General features: G+C 32.2%; 1 protein-coding gene across 5 annotated transcripts in view; it reads right to left on the minus strand.

Moving 5' to 3' along the window:
* The window catches only part of LOC145246018 (enolase 4-like), a 772,121-nt gene that overhangs the window by 147,020 nt on the left and 598,554 nt on the right, over positions 1 to 26,547 (minus strand). For 4 of the 5 annotated variants that reach the window (XM_080107835.1, XM_080107834.1, XM_080107833.1 and 1 more), the window contains exon 12: positions 4,675 to 4,954. The exons of the other annotated variant lie outside the window; for it this stretch is intronic. In XM_080107835.1, coding sequence (XP_079963961.1) covers positions 4,675 to 4,954 — 280 coding nt within the window. The remainder of the gene's footprint in view (positions 1 to 4,674; positions 4,955 to 26,547) is intronic. 5 annotated transcript variants of the gene reach the window in all.

Here is a 26,547-nt window from a genome sequence, read left to right on the forward strand (position 1 = left end):
TTATTCAATCTTGGGATTGAGAATTATTCAATCTTGGGATTGAGAATTATGCAACTCTTGGGATTGAGAATTATGCAACTCTTGGGATTGAGAATTATGCAACTCTTGGGATTGAGAATTATGCAACTGTTGGGATTGAGAATTATTCAATCTTGGGATTGAGAATTATGCAACTCTTGGGATTGAGAATTATTTAGTCTTGGGATTGAGAATTATGCAACTCTTGGGATTGAGAATTATTCAATCTTGGGATTGAGAATTATGCAACTCTTGGGATTGAGAATTATTCAATCTTGGCATTGAGAATTATGCAACTCTTGGGATTGAGAATTATTCAATCTTGGGATTGAGAATTATGCAACTCTTGGGATTGAGAATTATTCAATCTTGGGATTGAGAATTATGCAACTCTTGGGATTGAGAATTATGCAACTCTTGGGATTGAGAATTATTCAGTCTTGGGATTGAGAATTATGCAAGTCCTGAGATTGAGAAGTATGCCACTCTTTTATTGAGTATTATGCAACTTTTGTAATCGAGATTTATGTAACTCTAGAGATTGCGGATTATGCAACTCTTGGGATTGAGAATTATTCAATCTTGGGATTGAGAATTATGCAACTCTTGGGATTGAGAATTATGCAACTGTTGGGATTGAGAATTATTCAATCTTGGGATTGAGAATTATTCAGTCTTGGGATTGAGAATTATTCAATCTTGGGATTGAGAATTATGCAACTCTTGAGATTGAGAATTATTCAATCTTGGGATTGAGAATTATGCAACTGTTCGGATTGAGAATTATTCAATCTTGGGATTGAGAATTATGCAAGTCCTGAGATTGAGAAGTATGCCACTCTTTGATTGAGTATTATGCAACTTTTGTAATCGAGATTTATGTAACTCTAGAGATTGCGGATTATGCAACTCTTGGGATTGAGAATTATTCAATCTTGGGATTGAGAATTATGCAACTCTTGGGATTGAGAATTATTCAATCTTGGGATTGAGAATTATGCAACTCTTGAGATTGAGAATCATTCAATCTTGGGATTGAGAATTATGCAACTCTTGGGATTGAGAATTATTCAATCTTGGGATTGAGAATTATTCAATCTTGGGATTGAGAATTATGAAACTCTTGGGATTGAGAATTATTCAGTCTTAGGATTGAGAATTATGCAACTGTTGGGATTGAGAATTATTCAATCTTGGGATTGAGAATTATTCAATCTTGGGATTGAGAATTATTCAATCTTGGGATTGAGAATTATGCAACTCTTGGGATTGAGAATTATTCAATCTTGGGATTGAGAATTATGCAACTCTTGGGATTGAGAATTATGCAACTCTTGGGATTGAGAATTATTCAATCTTGGGATTGAGAATTATGCAACTCTTGGGATTGAGAATTATTCAATCTTGGGATTGAGAATTATTCAGTCTTGGGATTGAGAATTATTCAGTCTTGGGATTGAGAATTATTCAATCTTGGGATTGAGAATTATGCAACTGTTGGGATTGAGAATTATTCAATCTTGGGATTGAGAATTATTCAGTCATGGGATTGAGAATTATTCAATCTTGGGATTGAGAATTATGCAACTCTTGGGATTGAGAATTATGCAACTGTTGGGATTGAGAATTATTCAATCTTGGGATTGAGAATTATTTAGTCTTGGGATTGAGAATTATTCAATCTTGGGATTGAGAATTGTGCACTTTCAGAGATATCTAATTATGCAAATTTTAAGATTTGGAAAAGAATTTAAGAAATGGAAAAGGATTATGCCACTCTTAGGATTGAGAATTATTCCAGTCTTGAGATTGAGAATTCTGCAACTCTTTAGATTGAGAATTATTCCAGTCTTGAGATTGAGAATTCTGCAACTCTTTAGATTGAGAATTATTCCAGTCTTGAGATTGAGAATTCTGCAACTCTTTAGATTGAGAATTATTCCAGTCTTGAGATTGAGAATTATTCCAGTCTTGAGATTGAGAATTCTGCAACTCTTTAGATTGAGAATTATTCCAGTCTTGAGATTGAGAATTCTGCAATGCTAGAGATTGAGGATTATGCAACTCAAGAATGACAATTCTTAAATTCTTCTCTTGAAATTTAGAATTGTGCAACTCTTGAGATTGAGAATTATGAAAGTCTTGAAAGTGAGAATTGGACAATTGTAGCGGTTTGGACTTATACAAATCTTGAGATTCAGAATTATGCCACTCTTAGGATTGAGAAATATGCAACTCTTGAGATTGAGAATTATTCAACTTTTTAGATTTAGAAATCTGGAACTCTTCAGATTGAGTAGTTTGCAATGTTGAGATTGAGAAGTATGTAAACTTGAGATTTAGAATTATGCTACTATTCAGATAGAGAATTATGCATCTCTTGAGATTGAGAATTGCACAATTCAAGAGATTATGCAAATTTGAAGATTTAGATTAATGCAACTCTTAGGGTTGAGAATTATGCAACTCTTGTGATTGAGAAGTATGTAAACTTGAGATTTAGAATTATGCTACTATTCAGATTGAAAATTATGCTTCTCTTGAGATTGAGAATTATGCAACTCTAGAGATTGAGAATTGCACAATTCAAGAGATTATGCAAATTTTAAGATTTAGAATTATGCAACTCTTAGGGTTGAGAATTATGCACCTCTTGAGATTTAGAATTATGCAACTCTTGAGATTTAGAATTATGCAACTCTTGAGATTTAGAATTATGCAACTCTTGAGATTGAGGATTATACAAGTCTTGAGATTGAGGATTATGCAAGTATGGAGATTGAGGATTACGCAACTCTTGGGACTGAGAATCATGCAACTCTTGAGATTGAGAATTACGCAATTCTTGAGATTGAGAATTGTAAAAGTTAAGAAATTTAGTAGTCTGCAACTCTGGAGATTGAGAATTATTCAAAACTTGAATTGAGAAATCAGCATCTCTTAATTGAGAATTATGCATCTTAAGATTGAGAATTATGCAAGTCTTGAGATTGTGAATTGTGAATTCTAGAGATTGGGAAATCTTCAACTCTGGAGATTGAGAATTACGCAACTCTTGAGATTGAGAATTATGCAATTCTTGAGATAAGGAATTGGCAACTATTGAGATTGAGAATTATGCAAATTTTTAGATTGAGAATTATGCAACTCTTGGGATTAAGAATTATGCATCTCTGGAGATTGAGAATTTTGTCAAGTATTGAGAGTGAGAATTGTGCAATTCTAGAGATTCAGACTTATACAAATCTTGAGAATTAGGATTATGAAACTCTTAGGATTGAGAATTATGCAACTCCTGAGATTGAGAATTATGCAACTCTAGAGATTGAGAATGATGAAATCCTTGTGATTAAGAATTGTACAATTTTAGAGATTGAGAATTATGCAACTCTTAAGATTGAGAATGATGAAATCCTTGAGATTGAAAATTGTACAAATTTTGAGATTGAGAATTATGCAACTCTTGAGATTGAGAATGATGAAACCCTTGAGATTGAGAATTGTACAATTTTTTAGATTGAAAATTGTGCAACTGTGGAGATTGAGAAGTATGCAACTCTGGAGATTGAGATTTATTCAACTCTTGAGATGGAGAATAATGCAACTCTTGGGATTGTGAATTATGTAACTCTTAATATTGAGAATTATGCAACTCCTGAGATTGAGAATTATGCAACTGTGGAGATTGAGAATGTTGCAACTCTTGAGCTTCAGAATTATGCTCGTATTAATTCTAGAGATTGAGACTTACACAAATCTTGAGATTTAGAAGTATGCCACTCTTAGGTTTGAGAATTATGCAACTATGGAGATTGAGAATTGTGCAACTCTGGAGATTGAGAATGGTCCAACTCTTGCTTTGCAATTCATCTCTTACAGGAGGTATTCATTGCCTCTTGGAACTAAAAACTGTCTTCCCTATACATTTTTCCATTTAAGGAAAATTGTGAGAAAACAACCAAAGAAAGCAATCATTGTGTTCAGACATAAAGCATTTGTTGCTTCCTACAAATAAAGTGACTCCAATCATTGGAATTCTATGACAAATACTGAACATAAATTTGATTTAGCTATCTTTTCTTAAAGTCACTACTGACATTATTAAAATTCATTTTCAGCAATCAGCACAGTCAGTATAATCGAAAGGAGATAACTTGGAACACTCAGTATAATCAAACTTCAATCTATTCCTGGGTTGTCCACCATGTTTCAGCCACGAATGTCTAAAAGACTTTGTTTTTATCCCATTTTAATGATAAGCAAATCTGAATATGAGTTTCAAAACTGTCAATAACTCTTAGACCTTATTTTATTGGCCCCTGATTTGAATTGTGACGACATTCATCAGTTCAAGAATTTGGGATTGTTTTATAAATTGTACCTCTGAGATAAAATCACAAATTGAAATGAGGGGGAGGGAGAGATCTGATAAGTGTGAAATTGAGCCACGATAAAACAATGACTGTTGGACATTCTTGGCTGTAATTTGCTGAACAAGTGACTGCAGATTATTTGTACCAAATATGGTTGTATTGCAGAAAGTACTGTGAATGTTATTCATTCCATGGGTCTTTTTTTGGGGGGAGTTACGTGTATAATTAATAATTATATTAAGACTTAATGTAATGGATGTAAAAAAACATAAGAGTGTTGTACCATTGGCATCAGCAACTGATTTAATGAAATCACTAACTGTGGTTTGATGCTGCATTCTCAAGATGTGCCCACTGGTCAAATAAGTGTCCACTTGGTCAGTTACTTGTTCATCTTGGTGGAATGTAGATTCATTTTGCACACTGGAATTAATTTCGTGACATGGAGCTTTCATCTCCATCCATGCAGAAGCACTTTTCTCTGGCCACAAATCATTAGAATCTCCAATAATCAGACAATGGTTAGAAATTAATTCACATAAGTGCAACCATAGTTTCCCTTCCTGTTGAAATAAAAAATAAAAATATATGTTGAACAAATTTTTAAAATCTTCCAGTATGTATATTTGAATGAACAAATATTCAGATGGCATGATATATATATGAATAATAAATTATTCATATGCAATGATATATATATATGAATAATCAAATATTCAGATCGAATGATATATATATATGAATAATCATATTCAGATGGAATGATATATATATGAATAATCAAATATTCAGAAAGAATGATATATATTATAATTATAATCAAATATTCAGATGGCATGATATACATATGAATGAACTAATATTCAAATGGCATGATATACAGGGTGACCCCCCCAAAAAACAAAAGATAAATGGACGCCATCCAGAACATATGTTGTACAACAAAGAAAACAAGGCCAAAGACCCTAGTGTTTTGATGTGATGTATTGAATATAATAAACTAATTATGACCAAAGTTTCATTTCATTCGGACAAAACACTAAGAAATGGGGCCTAATTACAGATGGGGAACATTTTTTGGGGGGTCATCCTGTATATATTAATAATCAAATATTCAGATGACATTATATATATATATATATATATATATATATATATATATATATATATATATATATATATATATATATATATACATGAATGAAAAATTATATATATATATATGAATAATAAAATATTCTGATGGAATGATATATATATATATATATATATATATATATATATATATATATATATATATATATATATATATACATGAATGAAAAATTATATATATATATATGAATAATAAAATATTCTGATGGAATGATATATATATATATATATATATATATATATAATCAAATATTAAGATAGCATGATATATATGTGAATAATCAAATATTCAGATGGAATGATATATATCTTAATAATCACATATGCAGATGGTGTGATATATATATGAATGATCAAATATTCAGATGGTATGATAAATATATAAATAATCAAATATTCAGATGGCATGATATATATATATATATATATATATATATATATATATATATATATATATATATATACATATATATACATATATATATATGTTAATGAACAAATATTCATATGGCCTGGTATATATATGAATAATCAAATATTCAGATGGCATGGTATATATATGAATAATAAAATATTCAGATGGCATGGTATATATATATGAATAATCACATATTCAGATGGCATATTATATATATGAACAATAAAATTAAATATAATATTCAGATGGCATTATATATATATGAATAATCAAATATTCAGATAGAATGATATATATATGAATAATCAAATATTCAGATGGCATGATATATATATGAATAATCAAATATTCAGATAGAATGATATATATATGAATAATCAAATATTCAGATGGCATGATATATATATATGAATAATCAAATATTCAGATGGCATGATATATATATATGAATAATCAAATATTCAGATGGCATGATATATATATGAATAATCAAATATTCAGATGGCATGATATATATATGAATAATCAAATATTCAGATGGCATGATATATATATGAATAATCAAATATTCAGATAGAATGATATATATATGAATAATCAAATATTCAGATGGCATGATATATATATATATGAATAATCAAATATTACGCTTGGCATGATATATATATGAATAATCAAATATTCAGATGGCATGATATATATATGAATAATCAAATATTCAGATGGCATGATATATATATGAATAATCAAATATTCAGATGGCATGGTATATATTTGAATGAACAAATATTCAGATGGAATGATGTAAATATATCTATGAATAATCAAATATTCTGATGTTATGATATATATATGAACTAGCAGGGCTACCCGGCGTTGCCCGAGACCGCATACACAATGAAAAAATTTAATTTGGTTTTGTAATATATTTATTATTCTTATGAGAGAGGAATTTTGTATGTCTATGTATCATTTGCTATTTCGAGCAAAAGAATATTTTACCTACATAAGACGGGTATTACACATATGAAATAATTGTATCTTACCTAGGGTAGGTAATATACAGCATGTATATGCAAGGACAGGTAATATGCAACACATTTATCTCATCAAATCCCAAGCGATGCCAGGTATTTTGCTAATATATATTCTCACCTAATTCATTCAATCCCGGGCAATGCTGGGTGTTTTGCTAGTATATATCTCAATCAATCTCATGAAATCCTGGGCGACACAAGGTATTCTGTTAGTATATATTTCAATCAATCTAATTCAATCCAAGGCAACGCCAAGTATTCTGCTAGTATATATTTGCATCTATCTCATTACATCCCAGGTGACCATGTATTCTGCTTGCATACATTGTCATGGATCTTATTCAATCCAGGGTGACTCCTGGTAATCTGTAAGTATATATGTTGACGTATCTCGTTGAATCCCATAATTCTTGGATTGTTACACATTTCGACAATTTAACCCACATTATCGCTCGCCTGTCTAAAATAATAACTTTAAGACATTGTCTTGGCTGGTTTTTCATTACAAACACATCATCCAAAAAACTCACATTTTATCATTTTTCATAATATTTTGATATGTTACTAATTTCAACAACCATGTCACATGATTTAACTTACATTATTGCCTCCACTCTTACTAAAATAAAAACTTTGATACATAGGCTATGGTATGTTACTAATTTCTGCTATCATTTTTCATGAGTAAATCCACATAATCGCCCCCTTCTATCACTAAAATAATAACTTTTAGACATTGTATGAGTGGTTATTTCATTACAAACCCACCAACAAAGTAACTCACATTATATTATTTTTCATAATTCTTGGATATGTTACTAATTTCGACGATTATTTTTTAATGAAGTAACCCAAATAATCGCCACCTCTTGCTAAAATAATAACTTTCATAAATTGTCTGGTATATCTACTTCATTATGAATATACCAATCAAATAACTCACATTTCATCATTTTTCATAATTTTTGGATATGTTGCTAATTTCAACCGTCATTTTTTCTGAGTTCAATCACATAATCCCTCTCCTCTTACTAAAATAATACCTTTGAGACATTTCTAAGCTGTTTATTTCATTACAAACACATTAATAAAATACCTCACATTTCATCATTTTTCATAATTCTTGGATATGTTATGAATTTCGACAATCAAATTTAATGATTGCGCACATCTAATCGCCCAATTCTTATTAAAATCATAAATTTACTACATTGACTGGACTGTTTATTTCATTATAAACACACCAATCAAATAACTAAAACTTCATTTTTCATAATTCTTGGATATGTTACTAATTTCGACAATAATTTTTCAAGAGTTAATCCACATTATCGCCACCTCCTATTACTAAAATAATAACTTTCAGACATTGTATGGCTGGTTTTTTTTCATTACAAACACACCTATCAAGTTACTCACATTTTACCATTTTTCATAATTCTTGGATATGCTACTAATTTCGAGAATTATTTTTAATAAAGTAACCCAAATAATCGCCCCCTCATTAACCGACATGATCCCGTTCCTCTTACAAAAATAACAACTTTGATACATCTTCTAGCCTGTCTATTTAATTACGAACACACCAATCAAATAACTCATATTTAATCATTGTTCATAATTCTATGATATGTTACTAATTTCGACAATCATTGTTTAAGATTTAACCCGCATAATCGATCCCTCTTACTAAAATAAAAACTTTCAGACAATATCTGAGCTGTTTATTTCATTATAAACACACCAATCAAATAACTTACATTTAATAACTTTTCATAATTCTTGGATATGATACTAATTTCGACAATCGTTTTTCATGATGTAACCCACATAATCCCCTTTCCTTTAGCTAAAATAATAACTTTGTGACATTGTCTCTGGTTATTTCATCATAAACACATCAATCAAATAACTCATATTTTATCATTTTTCATAATTCTTAGATATGTTACTAATTTTAACAATCGTTTTATTTTATTTAACCCACATAATCCCCTCACCTTTTGCTAAACAATAACTTTGATATATTATCTTGCTGGTTATTTCATTATAAACACATCAATCAAATAACTCACATTTCATAATTTTTCATAATTCTTGGATATGTTACTGATTTCAACAATCATTTTTAATTATGTAACCCACATAATCGACCCACTCTTACTAAAATATTAACTTTAAGACTATATCTGGCCTATTCATTTCATTATAAACACATCAATCCAATAACTTACATTTAATCACTTTTCATAATTCTTGGATATGTTTCTAATTTCGACAATCGTTTTTTATAATGTAACCCACATAATATCATTTCTTTTTGCTAAAAATAATTACTTTGTGAGATTGTCTGACTGGTTATTTCATTACGAACACATTAATCAAATACTTTACATTTTATCATATTTCATAATTCTTGGATATGTTACTAATTTTGACAATCATTTTTCATGATTTAACCCACATAATCCCTTTTCCTCTTACTAAAATAATAACTTAGAGATATTATCTGGCTAGTTATTTTATTACAAACACACCAATCAAATAACTCACATTTCATCATTTTTCATAATTCCTGGATATGTTACTAATTTCAACAGTCATTTTTCATGATTAACCCCACATAATTTACCCCGGCCTTCTAAAGAAATAACTTTGAGGCTTTTTCTCGGCTGTTTATTTCATTATAAAAACAGAAATAATATAACTTACATTTCATAACTTTTCATAATTCTTGGATATTGCGACAATCATGTTTCATGAGTTACCCAACATTATCGCCCACCTCTTACTAAAATAATACATTTGAGAAATTGTCTGGGCTGTCTATTTAATTACAAACATACTAATAAAATTACTCACATGTCATCATTTTTCATAATTCTTGGATATTTTACTAATTTCGATAATCATTTTTCTTGATTTAACACTAATTATAGCCCCGTTCTTACTAAAATTATAACTTTGATACATCATCTTGGCTTTCTATTTTATTAAGAACACACCAAACAAATAACTCAAATTTACTCATTTTTAATAATTCTTGGATATGTTACTAATTTTTACGATCATTTTTTATCATGTAACCCACTTAATTAACCCCCTCTTACTAAAATAATAACTTTCAGACTATATATGGGCTGTTTATTTCATTGTAAACACATGTAGCTTACATTTAATCACTTTTCATATTTCTTGGATATGTTGCTAATTTCGACAATCATTTTTTTCATGTCATGATTTAACCCACATAATCCCCTTCCTCTTACTAAAATAATAACTTTGAGACATTGTCTGGCTGGGTTTTTTCTTTTCATTACTAAAATACTAACTTTCAGACAATATCTGGGCTGTTTATTTCATTACAAACACACCAATCAAATAACTCACAGTTCATCATTTTTCATAATTCTTGGATATGTTACTTATTTGGACAATAATTTTTCATGATTTTACGATATAATCGCCCCATCTTCCTATATAGGTTATTCTGTTATCACAAATATCCACCTATCTTATCCGATCCCAGGTATTCTCCTAGGAAACAAACCACCTATCTCATCCAATCCCAGGCAATGTCGGGTATTTTGCTAGTACATATATCCACCTGTTTATCCTATCACCGGCAAGGCTTGGTATTCTGCTAGTACAAATATCCAGCTATGAAGCCACATAAAAGAGAGTTCACTGGCATAATATTACAATGATTGCATATTAATCTAATGATATTCGATAATAAAGCTACATCCAAGGGAGGTCACTTGCACATAATAACAATGATTGTATATTATTCTAATGGTATTCGACAATGAAGCTACATCCAAGGGAGGTCACTTGCATAATCTAATGCTAGTTGACAATGAAGTAACATTAAGGGGAGCTCACTCGCATATTATAACAATGATTGTATATTTATGTAATGATGTTCGACAATGAAGCTACATCCAAGGGAGGCCACTTGCATATTATAGTAATGATTGCATATTATTCTAATGGTATTCGACAACGAAGCTACATCCAAGGGAGATCACTTGCATATTATAACGATGATTGTATATTATTCTCATGGTATTTGACAATGAAGCTACACCCAAGGGAGGTCACTTATATAACATAACAATGATTGTATATTAATCTAATGGTATTCGACAATGAAGCTACACCCAAGGGAGGTCACTTACATATTATAACAACAATTGTATATTAATCTAATGGAATTCGACAATGAAGCTAAACCCAAGGGAGGTCACTCGCATATTATGACAATAATTGTATATTTTTCTAATTGGTTTTCATGATTTAACCCACATAATCCCCTCTCCTCTTGCTAAAATAAAAACTTTGAGACATTGATACTGGTTATTTCATGATAAACACAGCAATCAAATAACTCACATTCTATCATTTTTCATAATTCTTGGATATGTTACTAATTTCGACAATCATTTTCGATGATTTAACATGCATAATCGCCCCTCTCTTACTAAAATAACAACCATGCGACATTGTCTAGGGTGTCTATTTCATTACAAATATGCACATCAATAACTAACATTTCATAATTTTTCATAATTCTTGGATATGTTACTAATTTAGACAATCATGTTTCATGAGTTAACCCACATAATCCCCTTCCTCTTACTAAATTGATACATTTGAGACATTATCTGTGCTGGTAATTTCATTACAAACACACCAATCACATAACTCACATTTCATACTTTTTCACTTTTCTTGGATATGTTACTAATTTCTACAATCATTTTTAATGATTAACCCACATAATCGACCCCCTCTTAATAAAATATTAACCTTAAGACTATATCGGGGGCTGTTCATTTCATTATAAGACCCCAATCCAATAACTTACATTTAATCACTTTTCATATTTCTTGGATATGTTACTAATTTCGACAATCGTTTTTCATAATTTAGCCCACATAATATCCTTTCTTTTGCTAAAATAATTATTTGTGACATTGTCTGGCGTGTTATTTCATTATAAACACACCAACAAATAACTTGCATTTCATCATTTTTCATAATTCTTGGATATATTACTAATCTGGACAATACTTTTTCATGATTTTACGACATAATCACACCATCTTCCTATATGGGGTATTCTGTTAGCACAAATATCCACCCATATGATCCAATCCCAGGAATTCTTCTAGGAAACATCCCACCCATGTCATCCAATCCCAGGCAACGTCGGGTATTTTGCTAGTACATATATCCACCTTTCTCATACAATCCCCGGCAACGCTGGGTATTATGCTAGTACAAATATCCAGCTATGAAGCCATATCATAGAGCGTTCATTGGCATAATATTACATTGATTGCATACAAATCTAATGGTATATGATAATGAGGCTACATCCAATGGAGGTCACTTACATATTATAACAATGATTGTATATTAATCTAATTGTATTCGAAAATGAAACTACAGCAAAGCGAGGCCACTTGCGTAATCTAATGGTAGTCGACAATGAAGTTAAACCAAAGGGAGGTCACTCGCATGTTATAAGAATGATTGTATATTAATCTAATGGTATTAGACAACGAAGCTACATCCAAGTGAGGTCACTCGAATATTATAACAATGATTGTATATTATTCTAAAGGTATTCGACAATGAAGCTACATCCATTGCATACTATAACAATGATTTATAATATTCTAATGGTATTCGACAATAAAGCTACATTAAAGGGACGTCACTTGCATATTATAACAATGATTGTATATCAATCCAAGGGAGGTCACTTGCATATTATAACATGATTGTATATTATTCTAATGGAATCTGACAGTGAAGCTACATCCAAGGGAGGTCACTTGCATATTATAACAATGATTTTATATAAATGTAATGGCATTCGAGAATGAAGCTACATCCAAGGGAGGTCACTTGCATATTATGACAATGAATGTATATTAATCTAATGGTATTCGAGAATGAAGCTACATCTAAGGGAGGTCACTTGCATATTATGACAATAATTGTATATTAATATAATGGAATTCTAGAATGAAGCTACACTCAATGGAGGTCACTTACATATTATGAAAACAATTGCATATTAATCTAATGGTATCTGACAATGAAGCTACACTCTATGGAAGTCACTTGCATATTACACAAATGATTTTATATTATTCTAATGGTATTCGACAATGACTATATATCCAAGGGAGATCACTTGCATATTGTAACAATGATTGTATATTAATCTAATGGAATTCGACAATGAATCTACACCCAAGGGAGATCACTTGCATATTATAATAATTGTATCATTCTAATAGAATTTGACAATGAAGCTACATCCAAGGAAGGTAACTTACATATCATAACAATTGTTTTATGGTATCCGACAATGAAGCTACATCCAAAGGAGGTCACTTACATATTATGAGAATGATTGTATATTAATCTAATAGTATTTCACAACGAAGCTACATCCAAGAGAGGTCACTTACATATTATGACAATGATTGTATATCATTCTAATGGAATTCAGCAATGAAGCTACACCCAAGGGAGGGCACTTATATATTATGACAATGATTGTATATTAATCTAATGGAATTTGACAGTAAGGCTACACTGAAGGTAGTTCACACATATTATAACAATGATTGTATATTAATCTAATGGAATTCGACAATGAAGCTACACTAAAGGGAGGTCACTTGCATATTATAATGATTGTATATTATTCTAATAGAATTTGACAATGTAGCTACATCCAAGGGAGGTAACTTACATATCATAACAATTATTTTATATTAATCTAATGGTATTCGACAATGAAGCTACATCCAAGGAAGGTCACTTACATATTATGACAATGATTTTATATAATTCTAATGGTATTCGACAATGGAGCTACACCTTAGGGAGGTCACTTGCATATTATAACAATGATTGTACAGTAATCTAAATGAATTTGACAATGAAGCTACATCTAAGGGAGGTCACTTTCCTATTATAACAATGATTGTATATTAATCTAATGAAATTCGACAATGAAGCTACACTCAAGGGAGGTCACTTGCATATTGTAACAATGATTGTATATTAATCTAATGGAATTCGACAATAAAGCTACAGTCAAGGGAGGTCACTAGCATATTATAATAATGATTGTATATTAATATAATGGAATTCGACAATGAAGCTACATCCAAGGGAGGTCACTTGCATATTATAACAATGATTGTATATTAATCTAATGGAATCTGATAATGATGCTACATCCAAGGGAGGTCACTTGCATATTGTAACATATATACTGCGCAAGCACCTTCTAAATTTTTCAAATCGGACCTATAATGCACAATCACCTTCAAAATTTTCACATCAGACATATACTGCACAAGCACCTTCTAAATTTTTTAAATTGGACCTATACTGCACAAGCACCTTCTAAATTTTTGAAATTGGACCTATACTGCACAAGCACCTTCAAAATTGTCAAATGGGTCCTATACTGCACAAGCACCTTCAAAATTGTCAAATGGGACCTATACTGCATAAGCACCTTCAAAATTGTCAAATCGGCCGATAATCCACAAGCACCTTAAAAATTGTCAAATCGGACCTATAATGCACAAGCACCATCAACATTTTTCAAATCGGACCTATACTGCACAAGCAGCTTCAAAATTGTTGAATCGGACCTATACTTCACCTATATGATACAATCCTAGGCGACACTTGGTATTCTGCTAGTACACATCCTCCTATGTCATACAATCCCGGGCAACGTCGGTTTTTCTGCTAGTGCATATACACCTACTTTATCCAATCCTGGGCTATGCCGGGTATTTTGCTAGTACAGATATCCACCTATGTAATCCATCCCGGGCGACGCTGGGCATTTGGCTAGTACATGTATCAACCAATTTTTTCCAATCCCAGGCGTCGCCGAGTGTTCTTCCAATCCCAGGCCATGCCGGGTAATCAGCTAGTATATATGTCGTGCTAGTGCTATGTCACATTATTACGGGTGACGCTGGGTATTTTGCTCGTACATATGCACCAATTCTGTCCAATACGCATCTGTTTTTTTTTTACTTTGCCTTTTGGCTAAGATCAAAGTGTAGTATCTGTTCTTAGAAATAAAGCAGTTTCATCTTTCGCCCCCTCCTTCCACTAACTCATAATATGCCTCTCACCTTCCTCAAAAAATATATAATACGTATTTTTTTTACTTGGTCTTTTGGCTAAGATCAAAGTGTAGTATCTGTTCTTAGAATTAAAGCGGTTTCATCCTTCTCCCCCCACCCCCACTAAGAAAATAAGGAGAGAACCAAACGTCAATCGAAAATAAGCAGGGCCTTCTAAATAATAATGTTTTTAGTTCAGCTGTGAGTTTTGGAATATGACATCTAAATATAAATTATGCATCTATTTTTTTAATAGGAGATAATGCTCGGGAGAAAATTAAGCTGTATAAGACGGTTACTTGGTCTTTTGGCTAAGATCAAAGTGTAGTATCTGTTCCTAGAATTCAAGCGGTCTCATCATTTTCGTAGAAACAAACGTTACTCGAAAATAAGGAGGGTATAGGCCTGGGATGTGATCAAATACAATCACTCTTATATGTTTGTGTATTTACATTTTAAAACACAGTAAAACGAATCTCGTTTCCTGTCTAGACATCTCTCTCTCTCTCTCTCTCTCTCTCTCTCTCTCTGTGTTTGCGTGTGTGTGTGTCTCTCTCTCTCTCTCTGTTTGCGTGTGTGTGTCTCTCTCACTTCGTCTTACTTACTCTAAAGAGTGTTACTAAAAAGGAAAATGGCGTCTTGCTTTGTTTTTTTAGTAAAAACATTGATCGTTAATATTTTTTGTAAGCGTATTTTTTTTTTTTACTTCACATTTTTGGCTTATTATTTTTCGTTTAACTATCGTATCTAATTATTTTTAACGTACTAATAACTTTGGTAACGTTTTCCTAACGTGAAATTTTTGTATTTTGATGTGTATGATGTGTCTTTTTTGCCGATAACAAAAGTCTCTATTCAATGTTTTCATATACATATCGCCATTACAGCTTGCTTACGTCAAGGTCACGTGACATGACTCAGCGTTTATTAAATTACGTATAAATATCATTAAAATGTCACTTTTTTGGCCCCCCCCCCCGAGGGTGGGGCTTTAATATGAGACCAAGTTTGTGAATTTTTGTAGTGTCTGTCAAAAGTTTTTAGCAGACACACAAACATACATACATACATACATACATTTTTGCTTTTATATATATGGTAATCAAATGTTCAGATAGATTGATATATATATATATGAATAATCAAATATTCAGATGGCATGAAATATGTTATACCGGCCTTCCTGTAACAAAGGAATTTACACCGATTAGCACTATAAATATTGCTAGTAATTCCAACAGCGGTGAGAGAGATGCGACTACACGTCAACTGCTAGCTGACTGCCCAGCAGATATACACACTTTCCTGTCTTTGTACATTATTGTTAATACACTTGTTCCTTAACTGAACCTCGACTTGATTGTTCTTATTTTCACTGTTGTTCAACAACACAACAGATTGGCGACAAGGAATCGAAATGACCGTAACTGCAGAGAATCACCAAAAGTGAATGAAATAAAGATTCATAAAATCTTTACGTCAGAACACCTTTGTCATTTCAACAGATATTTTGATACGCAAGGATTAACAGTGAATTAATTACTACAATAGTAATTTAGCAACGGGAAAAACTTGCTACCAAAATCTACCGCGAAAAACACAAATGTTTTCTATTATTTAATAATCGAACACACTTACTAAGTGTTTTAGAAAGGGAAAAAAGAGTTCATTTTTTGTCTTCACCAGAAGCCATTTTTCCTATGGTAAGAATTTTCTTCTGCAAAGTTAAATGTCCAAAACCAACTAGCAAATACTGTGTAAGCTTATCGTTATTTCGATAACATCTGGGATTTGAAAAAAAACAAAAACACGCTTGACTTTGTCAAGAGAAAAAGAGACAGACCGTGAAAAATAATTATTCTCATACTTCATTTGTGCTTAGCAAACACGTAAAGAACCAAGTCATTTTTTGCAAAAGGCAAAGAGGGAAAAAAAACAAAAAAAAACTGAAAGTTTCCCATATGAATTCATCGGATATTTAAAGTGACGGATTTTATTTTTGCTATGTAAAAACGCATGCAAATAAAAAAAATATTAAACAAATGTTATTTCGCTGGATTGTTTCTAGTAAGACTAGAAATATTGCGTTCAACAAATTAAGTTACAAAAGGACTGCTAAATTGTTGTTCTTCAAACAAAAGAATTGGGAAAGAAAACTTGGTTGATTTTTTTTTTACTAAGGAATATTTCTTTAATACAAGCGTAAATTGTAAACTGAATTCATATGATGGATGCGAAATTTAAAAATTCACTGTTGGAATTGTTCCAATTCCAGGCAGAGCAAAATCTCGCATTGCAAAAGCAGCAAATTCAACAACAAGTAGAAAGAGAAGAGAGATTTAAACAAGCATTTGAAAAAAAATGCTTCAACAACAGAAACGCTTTCAAGAAATATTGATGAAAACACAGGAGGAACAAATAAAAATTCTGGAGGTGACACAGTTAATTAAAACGGCGATAATCATAACACATTTTCTCAAACAGCTGTGTGGGATTGAAAATTTCAATTGTAATCCAGAAGACGATGTCACTTTCATCCAGTACTATAGACTATAGAGGATATTTTTATATCGGATTGTAGAACCTGGTCAGACGCGAAAAAAGTTAGGCTTTTGCTAAGGAAATTGGGAACAGCCGAGCATACAAAGTTCGTGAATTTTATTCTCCCAAAAAAGACCAGTGAGTTGAGATTCCAAGAAACAGTTACGCTACTTACAGAACTGTTTTCTGCAAAAACGTCTCTTTTCCATATGCGATATAAATGTCTGAATGTTACTAGAAGAGAGGAAGATGACTACACTACTTATACAAGTATAGTGAACAAGCATTGCGACGATTTTAAAATCGAGGAGGAATTATCATCAGATAATTTTAAATGTTTAATATTTGTGTACGCTGAAATCAGGTGTCGTGTTTTAAATAAACTCGAAAACAAACCGAATTTAAAACTACAAAACTTAGCGGAAGACTGTGAACGGTTTATTGCATTGAAACAAGACAGTCGTGACATAGAGGAAAACGGAGTGTTGCATATTAAAAAGATCCATCAAAAGAAAAATTCGACTTCAAAAAATAGCCAGAGAAAGAAACAGGAAAAAGATCCACCTTGACCATGAGGTGTGAAAATAAACATTGGTATAATGAGTGTCCCTACAAATTCAAACAATGTGACAACTGCCACCAGAAAGGGCATAAAGCATCGCATTGTAGAAAAAAATCTGGTAGGAAGGCATCCATTAAACTTACGAAAATTGAACCTGAGGAACAAAATATCCGGAAATATGTACAGGTCAAAATGTCTAAAAAGAAAGTAAGGCTACAGCTTGATAGTGGGTCTGGCATTTCCATTATTAATGTACAGATATGGAAGAGGCTTGGGAGACCCACTATGATTAAATCACATAAAACAGCGAGAAGCGTCAGTGGCGAAAAAATACCTTCGAAGGAGAATTATTGACGAATATTTTTTTCCAGAACAGGGCCCAAAAAGCAAGAATTTTTGTCATGCGAAAATCAAACAACCTCTTTGGAACTGATCTGTTCGAAAAGTTTAAACTATGGGATCTGCCTTTAAGCTCATTTTGCCAAAAGGTTGATGATTCGAATGTGGAGGCAGAAAAACTTAAGAGGGAGTTAAAAGAGAATTTCCCAGATATATTTTCAGGTGGTTTGGGAAGGTGTACAAAAGCGGTAACAAAATTTGATGTAAAAGTAAATGAACAGCCAGTGTTAAGAAAGAAAAGAAATGTTCCATACGCCGCTATAGAACAGATAGACAGTGAATTAGAAAGACTCGAAAACATGGGTGTCATCGGAAAAATTGATCACAGTGAGTGGGCTGCACCAACGGTTTACATCAAAAAGAAGAGTAAGGAGATACGGGTTTGCGCCGACTTCGCGACAGGTTTAAACGGCATTACAAGATCACCATTATCCTCTTCCGAGCCCTGAAGAGATATTTGCGAAACTGAGTGGAGGGAAATATTTTTCTAAAATCGACCTCAGTGATGCGTACTTACAAGTTCCAGTCGATGAAGAGTGTTCAAAGCTGCTATGTATTAATACCCATAAGGGATTGTACAAGTTTAACAGACTTCCTTTTGGAGTCAAAGTCGCCCCTGCGATTTTTCAGCAAATTATGGACATTATGTTCGCTTAATTTGTTTAATACATTCCACATTTTCTTGTTTAAATATGGAACTTAAGGCACTAACATCAAAACTGAGGTCTCGTTTGGGTGACTAGCCAGTTGAGCTGATCTATTAGCTGCCTGGCCTCGGTGATCTCAGTTGATGTTAGCTTATCTTCCGACCTTCTTCCATTCTGCAGCGGAATGTGTCTGAGTTTCTTTGTATATTCATTTTGTCCAATATTGATGTTACTGTCAGATTTTGTTATTTCTAATCCAATATATTGAAACTTAGCAACTTCTTCAGATTTTACTTTGAAAAGTTTACGAAGCTCATTAATGACTTTGTTTTCAAAAGTTTCTGACCCAGCAAAGCAGAAATCATCAACAGGAGTGGCAATTATGCCTTGTAGCTTATTTTTAAAATGCCAAGTGAAAATAGCCTGGTCATATTTCGATGGTGTGGCCCCTAGCTTTACCAGTTCTTCTCTAAGTGTTAGGTACCAGGATCGAGATGCATCAGTTAGACCATATACACATTTGGATAATTTCCAAATGCAACTAGGAGGTACATTGGCTTCTTTTGTTGGAAGAAGGTAAACGGCCGATCTAACTGTTTGCTCTGTAGAAAGGCAGTTTTAATGTCCATGGATTTGCATATCCAATCACTTGCTGACATAACTCCTAAGATTGTTCTTAAACTTTCTTTGGAACATGTTGGGGAATCATTTCTAACATTGCAGGCATCTTTATCTTGAAAACCTTTGGCAACAAGTCTGGCCTTAAAGGTTCGTTTGCCATTGGATTCTTTGTTAGTGTAGACCCATCTTGTGCTTATCTTTGGTTGGCCCTGATCTAGCCCTTGCGTGTAGACTTTATGTTCAGCCCAACTTTGGAGTTCTTTCTTCCTGGTTTTGTCATATTCGTCATTAGAGGAATCGGTAATTAGATTTACTTCCAGAGTTTGTTCAGTGAGGGTTTGATCGTCATTATTGGTTTCCCATTCCAAGATTCCATTCTCAAAATCCACCCAGAATGGATCACCTTCCTCCATAACAACGTTCATTAAATATTTATTTTTACCAGTGGCTTTACCAGCTCTACTGATCACATTCAGTTTCTTCCATTCTTGGTCTTCATTATTGGTGAATTCGCATATTATAGTTTGGCCTGGTTTAGGCAGTTGCACAGGTTTGGTGATCATTTTTGGATAGTGTGTCACATACATTGGCTCCATTCTGTTCAGGATTATCAGCAGTTTCACTCCCGTCATCTACTGGCATATATCCACTTGTTGTGTCATTATTTTGGTTCTGAGGTTTTATTTGTTCACTGGTGTCATGGTGCTCAGAGGTGTTATGATGTGTGTCAGGATATAAAATTAAGCAAGAGGGATGCACTCTAACATATGTGGCTCCATGTTTTACCAGTACTTGTTTATGTTCACAGCCTATGACAGCATCAGGACCAAGCCATCTATCAGATTCATTTCTTTTAAAAAGGACAAGGTCACCATTTTTGTATTGATCAGTTATGGTGGTCCTCACCTGATGACGAAGGGCTTGTCTCAATTTTTCAGAGGTTTCACTCTCTATGAAATCTTTCCTTGCAGCATGCATTGCATTGAGGTTGTCGGCAACAATTTGGCTAGCTTTCACACCTTGTACTGCAGGAAGTTGATCATTCAAAAGGGAAGGCAGGTTAGGATTTTTACCAAAAATCAGCTGGTTAGGACTATAACCATATGAATTGTGAAGTGCATTCTTGACATTGACAGTCCATGATAGTGCAACTTCAAAATTACACTGGACGTCTTCTAGTGTCTTCCAGAACACCATTGTGCCTTTCATTTACTCCATTACTCCAAGGAGATTGTGCGGCAGTGGTACGGACTACAATATTCAATTTTTGAGCCATGTCTCAGAAGAATTGATTGTCAAATTCTTTGCCATTATCAGTAAGAAAGTGCAATAAGTGCACGAGTACCCAATTTCTTTATAAGCATTCATATTTTCTTATATAAAAACAACTTCTGTAAAAAAAAAAGAAAAAACGTGCACTTTCAATCTTTGTTAAAAAAAAGGTTTTCTTGAAAAAAAAACAAAAAAATACGGTAAAAACACAAAGAAAAAACGTTAATCGGTATTCATGCAGAGAGTGATCCTTGCTGAAATAATAACATTATTATTTAAAAAGCCATTCTTTACATGGGGAGGGGGTTTTGTACCTATTCTGTACTTTAACCTTACAATTGAATAAAAAACATATCATAAAACTTTAATTAAACGTGGAAATGCGATTTAAAAAATAGCGCAGATCGCTCTCTGCATTAGCACCGAGAGTACAGAATAGTTAGAAAACATCCTCCCTCCCCATGTTAAGAATGGCTTTCTAAATAATGTTAATGATTCAGTACTGTTCCTTGTCTGCTTAAGTTTAACTTTTGTTTATTAAATTGTTAGGTGAAAGTCCAGAATAGTTACAAAACACCCCTATCCCCATGTTAAGAATGGCTTTCTAAATAATAACGTCATTAATTCAGCGGGGTAGCTTCTCTGCATAAGTACCATGTTTTATTTTTAAATTGTTAGGTGAAAGGACAGAATAGTTACAAAATACCATCCCCATGTTAAGAATGTCTTTCTAAATAACATTATTTCAGCACGGTATTTTCTATGCATACGTACTATCTATTTTTGTTTATTAAATTGTTAGGTGAAAGTATAGAATAGATGCAAAACTCCCTCCCCATGTTAAGAATAGCTTTCTAAATAACGGTATTATTTCAGCACGGTACATTCTCTGCATAAGTACTATCTTTTGTTTATTAAATTGTTAGGTGAAAATATAAAATAGTTACAGAACACTCTCGCTTTCCCATGTTAAGAATGGCTTTCTTAATAGCGTTATTTAAGCACGGTACCTTCTCTGCATAAGTACCATCTTTTGTTTATTAAACTGTTAGGTGAAAGTATAGAATAGTAACAAAGCGTCCTCCCCATGTTAAGAATGGCTTTCTAAATAACGTTATTATTCTATTATTATATTATTATGGTACTTTCTCTGCATAAGTACCATGTTTTGTTTATTAAATTGTTAGGTGAAAGTACAGTACTCATGCAGAGAGTGATCCGTGTTGTAATAATAACGTTAATATTTAAAAAGCCATTCTTAACATGGGGAGGGGAGGGTGTATTTTAACCTTACAATTGAATAAAAAACATATAATAAAACTTTAATTAAACCTGGAAATACGATTTAAAAAATAGCACGGACCACTCTTTGCATTAGCACCAAATATTATTTAAGCAAGTTACCAATCTGTAAAAAAAAACTGTACTTTTACCAACCAATCTTATATCGAAAAATAAAAAAAAAAAACTCAAAAAGCAAGCGACAAACGTTTTTTTTGCTTTATATAATAAAGAAAACATGTGTAAATTAAAAAATTTGCAAGATAAACAAATGAATTTTGTTTTTTTTTTACTTATCGAGTAAACAGAAAATGAAATCTACTTCTTTTCCATCAATTCGTGGCTGTAAAATGAATCGAACCGGAAGTTCAGTTTTATCAACAGAACAGATTCGCACTAACGGTTAAAAAAAATATATAACAGATAAATGTTATCAAAGCCCAGATAAGTTACTTTTCTGCCAAACTGGATATATTTTTCGTGTTTTTATTCAATGTAACATATTTATTCAGCTCGAAAACCATACAGTGTTTACCGATGTATTCGAAAATTCAAGATGGCGTCTCACACCCTCTTTAACACCGTAAGTATAGAAAAAGGTGTTATAAATAAAAAACTATACAAAATACTATTAAAAACACGCCGAATATGTGTCAACCTATGTCACATTAACATGTATTGAGCGAGTTTTTAACAGTGTTTTATCCGGTTACGCCATCTTTAATGTTCCAATATATCGGTAAACACTGTATGGTTTTCGAGCTGAATAAACATGTTACATTGAATAAAAACACGAAAAATATATCAAGTTAGGTAGAAGAGTAACTTATCTTGCCTTTGATAACATTTATTTGTTATATATTTGTTTTTTGACAACTTTTTCGAATCTATGTGTACAGTAATACAAACCCATAGTGAGAAAACACGGAACATTATGGAGTTTTTTGGGGGGGAGAATTAGCGATTTTGGAAAATTTCAGACGATTAGTTAAAAATCTAGCGATTATTTCCCTTTCGTTATAAACTTTTTTTTTTTAATTTCTTTGTTTAATAAATATTTTGTGGGGTTTGTATTACTCTACACATAGATTCGAAAAAGTTGTTCAAAAAGAAATATATAACAAATAAATGTTATCAAAGGCAAGATAAGTTACTTTTCTACCAAACTGGATGTATTTTTCGTGTTTTTATTCAATGTAACATGTTTATTCAGCTCGAAAACCATACAGTGTTTACCGATGTATTGGAACATTAAAGATGGCGTCTGATTCTCTCTTTAACACGGTAAGTGTGGGAAAAGATGTTATAAATAAAAAACCGGATAAAACACTGTTAAAAACTCGCTCAATACATGTTAATGTGACATAGGTTGACATATATTCGGCGTGTTTTTAATAGTATTTTGTATAGTTTTTTATTTATAACACCTTTTTCTATACTTACGGTGTTACAGAGGGTGTGAGACGCCATCTTGAATTTTCGAATACATCGGTAAACACTGTATGGTTTTCGAGCTGAATAAATATGTTACATTGAATAAAAACACGAAAAATATATATATCCAGTTTGGCAGAAAAGTAACTTATCTTAGCTTTGATAACATTTATTTGTTATATATTTGTTTTTTTTGGACAACTTTTTCGAATCTATGTGTACAGTAATACAAACACCCATTTTGTGTTTTATATACATAAAGTACAATTGTTGAATGTTACTGTTTTGATTATATTCGTTGGAGGGGGGGGCAATTAAAAAATTAAGAAAGATTAAAATGAAGCGAAATTTAAGTTTCATTTTTACAACAACCGTAAAACAGTGCATACTCAGCAAGTTTTATCGTAATTTATAAGCATATTGAAACACTAAATCAACATTTTATTTATTTTTTTGCATAATTAATGATGGAAGTATTTTTCTGTTTATTTTCTTAACATCTGTTAAAATAAAATAAATAATTTGTACATTCTCTTGAAAAAAAGAATCAAACTTTTCTCTACTTTCACATGTGTTCCATTTTAACAAACTGAGCCACAGCAATGCGTGGCCGGGTACAGCTAGTATATTAATAATCAAATATTCAGATGGTATGATATATATGTGAATGAACAAATATTCAGATGGTATAATATATATATATGAATGAACAAATATTCAGATGGTATGATATATATATGAATAATCAAATATTCAGATAGAATGATATATCTATGAATAATCAAATATTCAGATGGCATGATATATATATATATATATATATATATATATATATATATATATGTGTGAACATATATTTAGAGGGCATTGTATATAATATGAATGAACAAATATTAAGCTTGCATGATATATATATGAATGGACAAATATTCAGATGCCATGATATATATATATATATATATATATATATATATATATATATATATATATATATGTGTGTGTGTGTGTGTGTGTGTGTGAACATATATTTAGAGGGCATTGCATATAATATGAATGAACAAATATTCAGCTGGCATGATATATATATGAATAATTAAATATTCAGATAGAATGATATATATATATGAATAATTAAATATTCAGTTGGAATGATATATATATATATGAATATTGTTGAATGTCTGGTCCCCTGACCAAATGAAGTCATCTACATGACACGCCAAAACTCCAGCTAGGTTACCAGTAGAAATCTGTAGGGTCCATTTGGGACATTACACCGCAATTTTCAATCATAACTGATTTCACTTTATTATACCACTGCAGAGAAGCATCACTCAGTTCATAGACGCACTTATTTAGCCGCCATATCTTGTCACTGAAAGCTTCTTTGGGTGGTCTGATGTATACTTCCCTATCCATAGTGTGACCCTGCAAAAAGGCAGTTTTTATGTCTATGGAGTGTAGACTCCATTGATTTTGGGCTGTTAATGCCATAATAAGTCTTAAGGATTCATGAGCACAAGTTGGTGAATCCTTTTGAATGTCATTCTTGGGTTCTTCAAAACCTCTAGCGACCAGCCTTGCTTTTTGCATAACCCCATTAAGTGTGTTTTTTAAACTACACACCCAGCGCGTAGATATGCATTTCAGTCCTGCATCATCTATTTCAGTAAAAACATTGTTTTGTTTCCAGCTGTCAAGTTCTCTTTTCTTGGCCTCATCGAATTCTCTAACTGCCACCACCATTATAGTGTCTCCTTCTGTGGGTCCTATCAGTGGTTCTGCCACATTAAGATCCGTGACTTTACTTAAATCTACCGACATCTCTTCATTCTCCAAGTTTACTGGCCTTCGGATTTTCACATTAAACCAATGTTTGTTTCTGCCGGTGGCTTTTCCAGCCCAACTTATTATTTCCGCCTGTATTTGCCCATTGCTTCCCTTTTGTTTGTATGAGATGATGTTACCAGGCTTTATCTTGGCTATAGGATATGGTTGTGGGTCATTTTTTGTCCCAACCTCAGCTGTTTCAGTATATTCCTCATCAGATGTTTCATAATTATAGTCCTGGCTATCAGAGGTTTTTGATGCTACTGAAATTTCATTAGAGTTTACATCCGCAAGTGGTGAGTTACACAAACGCAATCTGCATTTATGTACTCTCACAAGCATTCCACCATGTCTGACAAATACCACAGGACCATCCTGACCAATGACAACACCTGGACCCTTCCATTCTTGATTGTCTGGTTTTTTGTAATAAACTTTATCCCCCGGTGAGCAGAGATCAAGTGTGGGGCGCATTTGTTTCCTTAAGGCCCTCTTAATTTTATCAGATGATTCGGCTTTGATAAAAGCCTGTTTTGCAGCATGCAATCCATTTATGTTGTTTTTTACAACTTCACTTGTGGTGGTCCCTTCTAGTGCAGGTGGTTTATCAATAAGGATCGTGGGAATGTTTGGATTTCTTCAAAAAACTATCTAATAAGGGCTATATCCATGTACTTTTTGTAAGGAATTCTTTGCCATAATGGCCTAATTTAGTGCTGTTTCTCAATCCAGAGTGTAGTCGGACCTCAACTTCAATAATATTTCAGTTAGTATCT

This window comes from Euprymna scolopes, chromosome 23 (genome assembly GCF_053919585.1).
Source record: "Euprymna scolopes isolate OS-2025 chromosome 23, ASM5391958v1, whole genome shotgun sequence".
Taxonomy (NCBI): Eukaryota; Metazoa; Mollusca; class Cephalopoda; order Sepiida; family Sepiolidae; genus Euprymna; species Euprymna scolopes.